We start from the raw sequence: 12,856 nt of genomic DNA, 5'->3' as shown, positions 1-12,856 counted from the left end.
TTTGATCCCCACTTCTAGCTGTAGTACCCTTGAGCAACTTACTCTAAATTGCTGCAGTAAAATTACCCAGCTGTATAAATAGGTAAATGACTGTAACTAATACCTGTAACCCAGAGGGGGTGCGGTGGCGCAGTGGGTTGGACCACAGTCCTGCTTTCCGGTGGGTCTGGGGTTCGAGTCCCGCTTGGGGTGCCTTGCGACGGACTGGCGTCCCGTCCTGGGTGTGTTTCCTCCCCCTCTGGCCTTACGCCCCTGTGTTCCCGGGTAGGCTCCGGTTCCCTGTGACCCCGTATGGGACAAGCGGTTCTGAAAATGTGTGTGTGTGTATGTGTAATACCTGTAACCCTAACTTTGTAAGTTGCTTTGGAGAAAAGTATCAGCTAAATGAATAAAGGTAAATGTACCCAACTGGGACTTTGTTCACCAGGGCGATTCAGGCTGAAAATCTTGATCGACGTTACGGCAGAAGCCGGGACCCGAACTGGGGACCTTCCCACGGCAAGGCAACGGTTCCAATCACTGCACCACCACTACCGTTTAAGACATACCCGCTGGCTGCTCTAAATCCGTGAAGGAAAATGGACGGAAATGCGATTCGCTGCTTTTAAAATACCTGTTTGTTTTTTTGCCCTGATGAACGCTACGAGTCTAAAAGCTTTGGCCCGCCGGAGAGCCTTTCACACCTCTAAAATAACAGAGCTGCCAAAATGTGACGGTAACTTGTGGAATTCCTGGAGCGCTAATCACCGGGGTGCCGGGACTCCCCGGGCAGAATTACCCTCTTTTGTGGCTCTCCCAGGCGCCACGGCTCTGCTTTGTAATTTCCCCTGAATGTTTCCTGTGGAAGGACTAAGACTGCGAAGCGGCCGGCGAACCTACATGCCCGGGAGGAGCCGACGCACACAAATGACAAGCCGTCGCACGGATGCTTCAAAGAGTGTGTTTTACGGGCAGCGAGGTGGAGAGACACGGCGATGCGGAGCAGAGGGCGCTAGAGCAGCTCCGTGCCTCTTGCTGGAATACCGGAGGACGGTGGGGCGGGTGGGTTGTGTCTCGGTAATCTACAGTGGCGTATCCATAAAACACTTTTCTCCCCGGGATACAATGACTGGTGGGAGCAACTGCTTTGGACCTCCTGTTCCATTTGACTGCTGCCCATCACACACACACACACACACACACACACACACCCACCAGTCATGACAGTGATATTAGCCATAGATCATTAACTCTTTACCTCCTGACTACCACTGGATGGTCTAACGCACTGTTGTGTTCATCAAACCAAGATAATACACCCTTACTGGTGTAAATTGTGGTTTAAAATGGTGTCTAACCATGTTATACAAATGCATTTAGTCATTTATCTGACTCGTTTCTCCAACGTGAGTTACCGTGTTAAGACACTTTCACTGATGCAAACACACATCTGTGCATATGAATATATAATTTATATTTACATTTATTTATTTAGCAGATGCTTTTCTCCAAAGCGACGTGCATCTCATAGAAAATACAATTTGTGCATTACATTAGGAGAAAGACTAACCCTAACCCTAACTGCAGATGTGCGATTCTTAAGTACAGTTAGTTTCTTTCCATCATATGAATCAATGCACATAACACAAGTAGCTGCATAAAACTTTATCAGAATATCGACGTTTCCTGATCACCTTCCTAGTAATAATTTTTTTCTGAGATATATATAAACATTTATGTTACACACATACATAATAACGGGGGTGCGGTGGTGCAGTGGGTTGGACCACAGTCCTGCTCTCCGGTGGGTCGGGGGTTCGAGTCCCGCTTGGGGTGCCTTGCGACGGACTGGTGTCCCATCCTGGGTGTATCCCCTCCCCCTCCAGCCTTACACCCTGGGTTGCCGGGTTGGGCTCCGGTTCCCTGTGACCCTGTATGGGACAAGCGGTTCTGAAACTGAAACATACGTAATAAACACTTCAAATCACTTCCTTGAAAGGTTATTCACTTAAAACATAATTTAAGCACCGTGTCATTCATAAGCAGCGTGGGTCCTGCAATGACACAACAAATTCCAAAATCAATAAGGATAGAGCGCTATAATGAGGGGACATCGCTGGATGCAGGGAAGGGTGCCTGGTCTCTCGCACATCTGCTGCCACGGACCGCGGGAAGTCTGGGATGTGGTTCGGGCGGCACCGGGATGCCTGCGAGGGTCTCCGCAGGCACCTTTCCACGAGAGATGGAGCGGCATGGTGCGGAGCATCCTCACTGTTGATCTGCACAGCATGCAGCAGCTCTGGCCTTTTCATGCCACCTAGGGCCCTGCTCACCTTGACCATTTCCATTTCAGCGGTCCGCTGAGACGGCCTGAGCCAATTAAAGGCAACAAATATGTGCTCATTAGGCAGCACCGAGTAAATAAGATCTGCAAGACACAGTTAATCAATATTAGTGATTGATAGTATACAATTAACAATAGGGCCTTAATTACCTGCTAATTATTTACCGTTATTTATTTCTCAAAACCCATTGCTTTTGGATCCACTTCTCTCCCCATTTCCACATAAATTTGCGTTGCACCATCTGTCTTGATCACATTTGTATTTCCTATCAATTGTATAATTACTGAAGCTATTATAATCAGCCATTCGTGTGCCCCGCATAGTAAAAACGGTTTCGCTGAGCAAACTGACTGCGCTTTGGCGATGTTGCGCGTATGTATCTAAAACTCTTTGTCTGTCGTGAAAGGAACTTTGTTTCACCGAGTTAAGCGTCACAGTGGGGAGAAGTGTCTGCTGAAGGAATTAACCTAAATGTAAATGTACTCTGTTTGAGCGATTGCTCACGCAGCTCAGGTATCAGTTCACCACCTATTAGCGTTACATCGACGTCTATGGAATGCGACTTTTCCGCGTTGTTGTCATTTTGCTGTTAATCAGAACCTTAATTTCATATCAAATGCTCCAGATTTCTTTTTTAAGTGACGTATCGCTAATGAAAAGCGGCATCAAAAACAGTGACGCTCTTCGGTCAGGGATGGACTGCATGTCTGTTTAGTATTAATGAAACAAATCCTGAAGAGCTCATGTGCAGGCTGAGAGGGAACAGATGTTACGTGTGGACGTAAATGAATAGTAGCTGTGAGCAAAATGCTGTTTTACCTTCTAGCATCTGGTCGAAGTTATCGTTCAACTAAATTCCTGTTGGATGAAGACCGGTACCGTGGTACTCTTGTGGGTATTAGATGTGCCCGTCTCGGCTGCGTGAACCTCTGCCGGGGTACGTGTGGCTAAGGATCGGTGTCACCAAGGCCCTTTGAGTGGTGCTGTGATGATGTGACCGTGGAAAAGACTTGGAGAGCAGCAGAAGGTCTCCTAGCTCCCGGCTGTAATGGGACACCACGGACGCTCCACTCCGCCCATGGCCCATTACCATTGACACCCTGCAATTTAATTGACTCTCCCGTGAAGACTTCCACAAGCCCCCGTGGGATCTCTCCTTCCCCCTGGAAAGGGCTTCATGCCTTTTGTCAAGCTCTGGGCGGAAAAGCCAAAGCCAGGCAAGGCTTCGTGAGAAGAAGCTGAGAAGCTGAGCCTGGATTTTGATGAGAAGCCTCAGAAAACTCCTCTGCTTAACCTCACGAGGAGATACCGTACAGGAGCGGTTCCCACAGGCCCAGGAACTGTAAGTTCTTGCGGTAGGAATAGTTTTTAGACCCACAGATATTTAAGACTCTGTTACGGAGACTCGGCTACCGGGGCCACTTTGGAGGTTTCGGCGATGGAAATTGTGGCCTTGCTTCTGGCGCTCTCGCTCTTGCCGTGGTTCGACACTCTGCCTGCTCGGCGCTACCGGCCCCGGGACCGACGGGTGAGCTGCCCGCAGTGCAAGCCCGACCGGTGCCCTCCGATCCCGCGCTGCCCCGCGGGTCGAACCCGCGACGCCTGCGACTGCTGCTGGGAATGCGGCAATGGCGAGGGGCGGCTCTGCGACCCGGACACGTACTTCGGCACCTTCTTCGGCCGCTGCGGGGAGGGGCTGAGCTGCCGGGCCGGACCGCGGGACCCCTTCTCGGACGAAATCCCCAAACCCCGGTGTGTCTGCAACAGACAGGAGCTGCTTTGCGGTTCCGACCACAAGACCTACGAGAACATGTGCCAGTTCCGGGCGGCCCGCTTCAGGCTGCGCGATCGGGGCCGGCTCACCGTGACCCACTTCGGGCCCTGCAGAGCCAGTAAGTGCCTCACAGGTCTTGTGCTTAGCAGCGCCTCTCAGATGGATCACTTTACTTTCGCCATCGGGTTGTGTTCCAGACAGCCTTACATTATTGGTGCTCCCATCCAAAATTGGGTCCCTCATTATAATTGTTTATTGAACAATTATAGAACACAGATGATCACCTAATGCTGTGTTACAACGTTTAACCCCCGTTAAGACACACCGGGGCTTTTGAAATATTCCATTAGTACGAAATGCTCATTTGTACAATTTATCTGCTTTAGTTATGTCACAGAGTGATTTCTATCCTTACGTCTTCTGAAATTTAAAGTATTTATTCCGTTTTGTTCATTATTTCAGATAATGCCTTTTTACGACTTACTTGCGTGACAGAGTCAACGTTTTTCTTTGTGCTGTTGCGTTTTACACCTCGTAACTGAAACATGGAAGATGGATTTTTTTTTCTCTTTTTATCTCGTCGGAATTATTTGCCACGCAAGATCAGTCCGTTCAAAAATAGTGATCATCTATTCAAATCAGCACTATATTCAAAGGGCTCATCTTTTAAGTTAATTTTCTAGATTGAAAACTCAGGATTGTTTTTATGGCAGGGAGGTTTCCCATGATGCAACAGGTGAAACAAAAGGCACGTACCCCTGCTGGGGGGCAATTACCTTCGCATGGAAACGAATGTAAATTCATCGTAAATATAACACCCGCCATCCAGGCAACAGGGGGTCCAAGGAATTAACTAAACAACAGGCTCTTTCTTTAGGTCTCTTTCGCTTTGTGTTTTCGAATGCGGCGCTTTGATTTAAGGAACGTAGGTGGCAAATACAACTGGGTTCCCTTATGAATTCTGGCTTTCTCTTCAAAGTTTGAAAACTCTTGAAATTCCTCAAACAGCAACACTTTGGAAGACATAACACAAGCAATAATTAAGTATGTAACAAATAAAGGGAAAAACATTTTTTATACTTCGAATTTTGAAGTGTAGATAATTCTGTTTAATGGTCCTGTAATGAAGGGGGCGCGGTGGTGCAGTGGTGCAGTGGGTTGGACCGCAGTCCTGCTGTCCGGTGGGTCTGGGGTTCGAGTCCCGCTTGGGGTGCCTTGCGGCGGACTGGCGTCCCGTCCTGGGTGTGTCCCCTCCCCCTCCGGCCTTACGCCCTGTGTTGCCGGGTAGGCTCCGGTCCCCCGTGACCCCCTATGGGTCAAGCGGTTCTGAAAATGTGTGTGTGTGTGGTCCTGTAATAAATGACTGTCTAATTACCTGTAATAAATGGATATAGAAGGGTTTGACAATAGCCATCTTTTAACTTCATGGGACCCTTTTTTTCGTTTTTGGGAAGTACAGACACAGTCACCCTTCTCCCATGTATTCCTGCACACTGTGTGTAAACAAAAAAACAATGAATCTTTACCAGAGCCGGTGATTGTCGGTCCTCCCGGCGACGTCACCGGCAAGGAGGGAAGCGACGTCGTCTTCAGCTGCAAGGTGCTTTCTTACCCCATGGCAGTGATTGAATGGAGGAAAGAGGGGAACGGTATCTTCCTACCTGCGGATGACACCAACATGATGGTGGAGGTATGAAGCATTGCCACGTTCCGTAGTGGTACAAATGATCCATAAACAAAACTTTTAAATCAACACACTTATAAGCATCAAAATCAAAGCAATGCCTGTCTTCATACTTTTTCTGTACACAAAAATTTTTGTAGGTATCATTGGGTTTACTTAAAAAAAACCTGAAATAAACCCCAAGAAATTAACAATTTCATTTGTATTAATTCATTTAGCAAATGCTTCTCTTCAACGTGACATGCAATGATTTTTATGCGTTATTTACCTGACACCTTGGGGGGGAGCGGTCGCGTAGCGGGATTGGTCGGGTCCCGCTCTCTGGTGGGTCTGGGGTTCGAGTCTTGCTTGGGGTTCCCTGTGGTGGACTGGCATCCCGTCCTGGGTGTGCCTCCTCCCTGTCTAGCCCTGTGCCCTGTGTTGCCGGGTTAGGCTCCGGTTCTCTGCGACCCCACCTAGGATAAGCGGTTGTAGACATTGTGTGTGTGTGTGTGTGTACCTGACACCTTAGTGCAAAGTGACTTACAATGTGAGATAGACTACATTGCACTCCCTATAATGACAATCATTCATCCACGTACCAAAATCCCACCATTTTTACTGCGAAAACTGACATTTCACATTTATCTGGTGCCAGTAATTTGCAATGTTAGTTTTTAATGTTAAGCTTTTACAATAATTTGCCCTTTATACAGCTGGGTCATTTTTACTTGATCAGTTCATGGTAAGTACCTTGATTAAGGGTCCTACAGCAGGAGGTGGGATTTGAACCCATCGTGTAAGGCGACAGCTCTGTCCACTTCACTACCTTCTTTTCCGATTTTAAATGGTTTGGTTAAGGTTGGCATATTGAACAATGTTCACTGTTATTGCACTGAACGCTTATATAATAGAGGTTTTGTGCATCTCGCTGCGTGCAAGGAAACCTGGGCAGCCCGTGCAATGTGTGTCTAAAAGCGGCTATCCTTTCCAACGTTTACCCCACAGGCACACGGTGGGCCCCGGCGCTTCGAGCTCACGGGCTGGCTCCAAATCCAGAACATCCAGCGGGCCGACCAGGGCACGTACACCTGCGCCGCCAGGAGCCCCTTCGGAGAGGTTTCTGCCTCAGCGAAGCTCTGTGTTCTGGATAAAGGTACAATATGTCTGATTGGTGGGCTGTGGGGGGTGCGGTGGCGCAGTGGGTTGGACCACAGTCCTGCTCTCCAGTGGGTCTGGGGTTCGAATCCTGCTTGGGGTGCCTTGCGGCGGACTGGCGTCCTGTCCTGGGTGTGTCCCCTTCCCCCTCCGGCCTTACGCCCTGTGTTGCCGGGTAGGCTCCGGTTCCCCGTGACCCTGTATGGGACAAGCGGTTCTGAAAGTGTGTGTGTGTGTGTGTGTGTGGTGGGCTGTGACCTGGGTGCTCTGGTTTCCTTCCACAGTCCAAAGTTGTGTATTTCAGTTGAACTGGTGACTCCAGATTGCCTGTACTGTGTGTGAGTGAATGAGTGTGTGTGATGGACTGGTGTCTCACCTAGGGCTGCCTCACACCTTTTGTTTCCAGGACAGGCTCCAGACCACCACGACCCTGCACTGCACTAGTGGTTGTTCGTAATGGATTTTAGCATGTGGGTTGCGTAGCAACAGGGCTTATTTCTGTATAGGCCTGAATGTTCCAGCCTGTGGACGCATTAACTGTGACATCAAACTCTTAAAAACTGATATGATGTACACTGAAACATAAACTTCATCAGCCATTATGACTGTTTTCCATAAAGGTGGCAAAATTAAGAATTTTCCTGAGGCTTGGAATATGTGTCTTTGGTGTCCCTGGGAAAACATGGTAAATCTCCCCATCGCGCTAACCCCTCCCCAACCCCATCAGAGGTCACCCATCTAACCCTAACCCTAACCCTAAATCTAACTTTAACCCTAACCCCTCCCCGATCCCATTGGAGGCCACACTTCTAACCCTAACCCTAATCTTTAACCCTAATGCTAACACTAAATCTAACTATAACCTAAACCCTAAGGCTGAAAACGACCTTTCAAAGAGCCCTTTTCCACAAACGTACCTCATGTTATACTTTAGACGAAGATTTAGCATTTTCCCCAAAGCATTTCTTGCCTTCTTTTCTCCTCGTCGCCTTTCCGAGGAGAACTCTTCCAGCCTTGCTCCTCCTCCTCCTCCTCGTTCTGAAGCCCTTCTGTCCGGCTGAGTTCTCCAGTCGAGCGACGGAGGCGGCTCGTATCAAGAAGCGCATTAACCACAGTCTGAGATGAGCAGGGAAGACATTCGTATCAACAGTAAATGTCAATCGATTCGCCCTATCAGCCTCCGTCGTCTGAGCTCCGGCAAAGGTGAACTTGGCATTCCGAGAAAATTCACGGAGCGCAGATAACCTTACTGCGTCTCGGCCTTTTTTTTTCGCTCCTCGAGGAAAAGGTGCATTAGTGTTGACGGACGGTCAGAGGAGATGGGAGATGAAGGCAGATTAAGACGACTGGAGCTGCGCGCGTGTATTATGTGGCAGGCGGTTTCGTGGCTGTCTCCCGCCGATCCCCGCTATCTCGCCCCCACGGGGCCTGCCGCTTCTCCCGACCGTCCGAGGGATAGAGTTTTTCCTGCACTTTTCCCGGAATCGGGACTATAGGTTGTCCGCCGCTCCGCTGATGTGAAAGGTGACCCTCGGTGGAGCTGGTTACCTCCTCTCCGCTTCGTTCTGTTTCAGCTGGATGCGGGCAGCAGATCTGGGGGGAAAAAAGTCACGTGTTTTTTAAAACACTTTCGTTCACAGTTTTCGATGGGAGAAGATCCCACTTTTAATAGAGAAGCTTGCGGATGCGCTTATTGCGCAACATGTCAGAATAAAGTGCTCCTGTTATGAAATACAGTTCCTTCATGAACTCAGACTACGTTTGTACCAGCTCTCAGTGACCGACCACACACACACACACACACACACACACCTCCTATTAATACTAACAATTTACATTTATCCATTCAGCTCATGCTTTTCTCTAAAGTGACTTACAATTATTTATCTATTTAAACTGCTGGCCACTTTTTACTGGAGGAATTGAGGGTAAGTACCTTGTTCAAGGGTCCTGCAGCTGGACGTGGGTCCAAAGGCAGTAGTTCTAAGCACTGCATTAGCAGCTCCCTGACCTGTTACATATGCTTAAATATTCATTCATTCATTCATTCATTCTCACAGTTTTCACCATATTTCCCCATCATTCCATTATTTTTCCTCTTACTTCCCTGGTCAAATTGTTTCAAATCTCATTTCATTTTAAATGCTTCAGAACGAAAACTTCCTTGCACAGTATAGCAAAGTATTTCCTTAGTGAGGCACTTGATGATGTGAAGATTTAAAAGTATTTAAATGCACTTACTGGAATCACAAATGAATTAAGTGATCACTCGTAATGGTTAAAGCCATTAGGCTGAACCGATACAGGCCCACACAAAATGCTTTGACAAATCGGGCACTCAGGGCTGTTCTACCATACCGGTTCCGTGCGTGTTTGTGTGTGTGTGTGTGTGTGTGTGTGTGTGTGTGTTAGCTGTGTACCGCAGACGTATGTAAATTGCGTTAACGCCCTTTGTATGTTCTTGCAGAAGTTCAGCCGCCACGTCCTCCTCCGCAGAACACGGGAATTTACGACGTCCCGGACGACGAAGACTACGAGAGCTTGTCCAGTGGACTTTCATATTAAAGATAAAATTTCCCCAGGGACACTAACAAAGAAAGATTGACCTTTTTATTTCCTTTATTTCGAAAAGCGAAAATCAAAGGCTTCCGCAGCATTTAGACGCAGCGCCGTGCGGAAACATCACTCTTTATATTCAGCTGCTTGTTGCAGTGAGATGGTTTTTTTCTTTTTTTTGGTTTGAGTGCATTTCTATTTGAGGGCAGTGGAGTCGTGTAAATAAAAAATATCTCTTCCTCGTATGATTTTTTTCGGCTTTGTTCGGTTTTTATGCACTTCTTTAGGCCGTCAGCGCAGACACTTTGAAAGTCCCGGATGACACAGGAGCTCAGGATCTTTCTACGTTTAGAAAAATGGTACTGGGAACATACAGCGTGAAGCCCTGCGTCCCTCAGTTTTACCATGAAATGGCTCATTAATGAGAATCAGCGTTTCTCATGTGACATAATAGGTGTGTAATGACCAATTCCATGTTACTTTAGAGGAAATCATGTGTGTAGTAGTGCAGGTGCAAAGATACTGTAAGCGAAGCACAAGCTGCATTTGCTAAACCAAGTAGGTGAGTAGAATAAAGGGTGTAAATCACTGTCATTTATTAGTTTTATATGTTTATTTTAAGGTTTACATTTTATAAGCTTATTTTAATATTTCATCCAAGCATAACGACCATCCCTATAGGGTTCACATACCGTATTTGTTGGTTTGGGCGCTGCATGTGTAACATGACATCTTATGAGCAAGTAGATGAAAACATTCTTTCCTCATATTAAAAAATATATAATATATAAAGTCAGCTGCCGAATGGGGCATGCGAACATTAAAGAAAATCCTTTCCCCCCCGTGTGTGAATAAGTGTACAGGAGCACACGAATTCCCAAATCCACGGAGCCCTTTAACCTGAACAGACGCAAAGAGCTGAGAAGGAAAGAGACTGTTTCTTGGACGCGCTGGCCGTGTACCCCTGGCACGGTGCAGCAATCACCCATATCGCCGCGCAACACCGTGGCCTTAAAGACCAGGCGGCACGAGAGTAAAGAGCGCACAGGTTAAGTAGTTTGAAAGCCCCGGGATTAAGAGGTATTTTACACTTTAGAATTTGGTTTTGCAGGGGTTTGTGTTTCCCCTTATTGATTGATGCTCCACTATCAATGCATAATAGAAAAGCACTCAAAGCAAATGCAGGGTTATGGCCTTGCTGGGAGCCGGGAGACGAGACAGCAGCAGAACGCCATTATTGCCCCATAAAAGATCCCGCGGGAAGCGCGCGCCGTTTGGATCAGCACACACCAAATACCCAATTAAAAAAGACTTTAAATCTCTCCTCTTTCCCGGGCGGAAATCAATCAGAATTCAATCTGCTTAGCTGGGATTCCAGCAGAGGAGGAAATTGCTCACAATCAGTCAGATGGGTGACAACCGCTCAAAAGGGACACACCGGTGCGACGGGGTGTTTTCTTTCAGACGCTCGTCCCCGCGCCGCGCTTTTAAGGAGCGAACTTGTCGAGCCTAGAGTTCCACGACGCGCCGTTGCCTTTCGCGGCGTTCGGATCGCTCCTCTAAAGCCGCCTGTGGCCAGCAAACCGTCTGAGGCCTGGCCAGCCATGTACCATATACCACGGGCTGCACATTTTTTTTGTTAACACCAAGCTGCTGCTGCAAAAATGGTCAATAATGATATGATTCATTTTTCACACTGCTGTAACTCAATCTGCACATATTAGCATGAATGCCCTGCTCCACGGCGGTGTTGGGCTCAATAAAGTCGTCCCCTGTTACTCTTTCCACTCTTGCCAAATCTGCTTAATGGCTCTTTCCCGAGGGGAGCGGCGGGTCTCCGGCGGTCCGCGCTCCAGGGCGGCAACGGGAGCCGGGCGCGGCAGCAGGTTCCCTCGGCCCGTTATGTTCAGGGGTCAGCCGGGGTCAAGGGGCATCGAGAGAAGACTTCGATTAATGGATGTCTCAATAAGTAGGCTTATATTACCAGCTCTGCTGTTTGACCCGGAGGAAAAGAAGAGAGAATATCGCTTGTTTGAAGAGGAGTTAATGATGCTTTCTTTTCTAATGGGCCCGTAGGAGAGGTGGGAAGTGCAAAGTTTGACTTGAAACTGAAACGCCGGGATGCGCGCACACGCATGAGAAATTTAAATTAAAGGCAAAAGTGCATGTAAACATCTCAAATGTCATGTAAAATATTGCGATAATTTCAAATAGCCCCATTAGTTCTGCCCGGTATTCATTCTTCAAACATTATAGAAGGTTTTCCTTTAAAATATGCCGAATTTTCATTCCTCAACTCGTGAGAGAAGTTTGGAACTTGGAACGAACAACCATTTCCAGTTAAACCCTGTGCTGGGACTCATTAAAGGTATTTCCTATTATCCAAAAAAAAAAAAAAAAAAAAAAAAACACTTCTAACGTGTTTAATGTCATTTATGTGCAACGTGAGCTTGACTGCGAAACTGGAATCTGACTCTTAAGATGTGAAATCAAAGCTAGCATATTCAATAGCAACACTGCCAGGGGATGATATCACTTTTGATGAATGGGTCGAGGACATCTGTGAAAGCCTTTTAATGTTTATTAGTCAATACATGGTGAATATACACTTGAGAAATCAATGCAGATATATTGACTGTTTATACTCCGTAAGTGACTCCTGCTTTTGGAAGATTTACTTATACGGCAACATTTTCGCAATCAGCGACCGGAGGAGGTATCGAAGTATGTTTTTACTCGCCGTCTGGTGATGCTCTGGAAATAACGTGAGGGCATCAAAAGCGCCGAAAGCGACAACTGTGGCACATTTCCGACTCGGACAAGAGGGAGATGATAAACGGCAGTGAAGAGATTTGAAGTGGGACGGAGTGACGATAACGCAGACACTTATATTCGCACAATGGTTATTCACCTGGGCTTCTTTTTAAGGCCTGCATGTAAAAATGTGGGTGATACAAGTGGAAGGCTTCACCAGCAGTTCCATGGCGCAACTGGGCTGTTTCCAGTGGCTGCACTTGCGCAGGCCGGACACTAGGGGGCACAGTTTGCACTCATTTGCACCCATGTTCCCTGAGCCTTTGTGCTCCCTGGCATTTGGATTATGGATCTGGGCCTCTCTCATTAACATGGCTGTGGCTGAAAAATGTCTCTGTCTACCTTGGTCACAAAGCAATAAAGAAACCATATTCTTCCACGCGGTTGTTAATTATGAGAGCTAGGGCTGAAAGAGTTTTTTTTTTTTTTTTTAATTGATAAATGACCAATTTAGCGAAAATAAAAGGTTGCGGCTGTCTTGCAGGATGAGAGTGCAAATGATTTCTTTTTGGAGAGCATATATCTTCTTCTACATAAAGCTGTCTCAATAACTCGGCTGAGGAATAA

At 47.2% G+C, this 12,856-nt stretch overlaps 1 protein-coding gene across 1 annotated transcript; it reads left to right on the top strand.

The window, feature by feature from the left end:
* Positions 1-3,762: 3,762 nt before the first annotated feature.
* Positions 3,763-9,484, top strand: kazald2 (Kazal-type serine peptidase inhibitor domain 2). Its single transcript, XM_029251906.1, has 4 exons — positions 3,763-4,216; positions 5,628-5,788; positions 6,770-6,917; positions 9,387-9,484. The coding sequence occupies exons 1-4, from the start codon at positions 3,763-3,765 to the stop codon at positions 9,482-9,484; spliced, it is 861 nt and encodes a 286-aa protein (XP_029107739.1).
* Positions 9,485-12,856: the final 3,372 nt, after the last annotated feature.

This window comes from Scleropages formosus, chromosome 5, assembly GCF_900964775.1.
Source record: "Scleropages formosus chromosome 5, fSclFor1.1, whole genome shotgun sequence".
NCBI lineage: Eukaryota > Metazoa > Chordata > Actinopteri > Osteoglossiformes > Osteoglossidae > Scleropages > Scleropages formosus.
Note: the sequence above shows the minus strand (reverse complement) of the source record. Positions and strands in the feature narration are given on the sequence as shown.

Coding starts and splice junctions, on each gene's coding strand:
- kazald2 (XM_029251906.1), top strand. CDS start 3,763: ATGGAAATTGTGGCCTTGCTTCTGGCGCTCTCGCTCTTGCCGTGGTTC. Junction 4,217..5,627: donor CTTCGGGCCCTGCAGAGCCA/GTAAGTGCCTCA, acceptor AATCTTTACCAG/AGCCGGTGATTGTCGGTCCT. Junction 6,918..9,386: donor GCTCTGTGTTCTGGATAAAG/GTACAATATGTC, acceptor ATGTTCTTGCAG/AAGTTCAGCCGCCACGTCCT.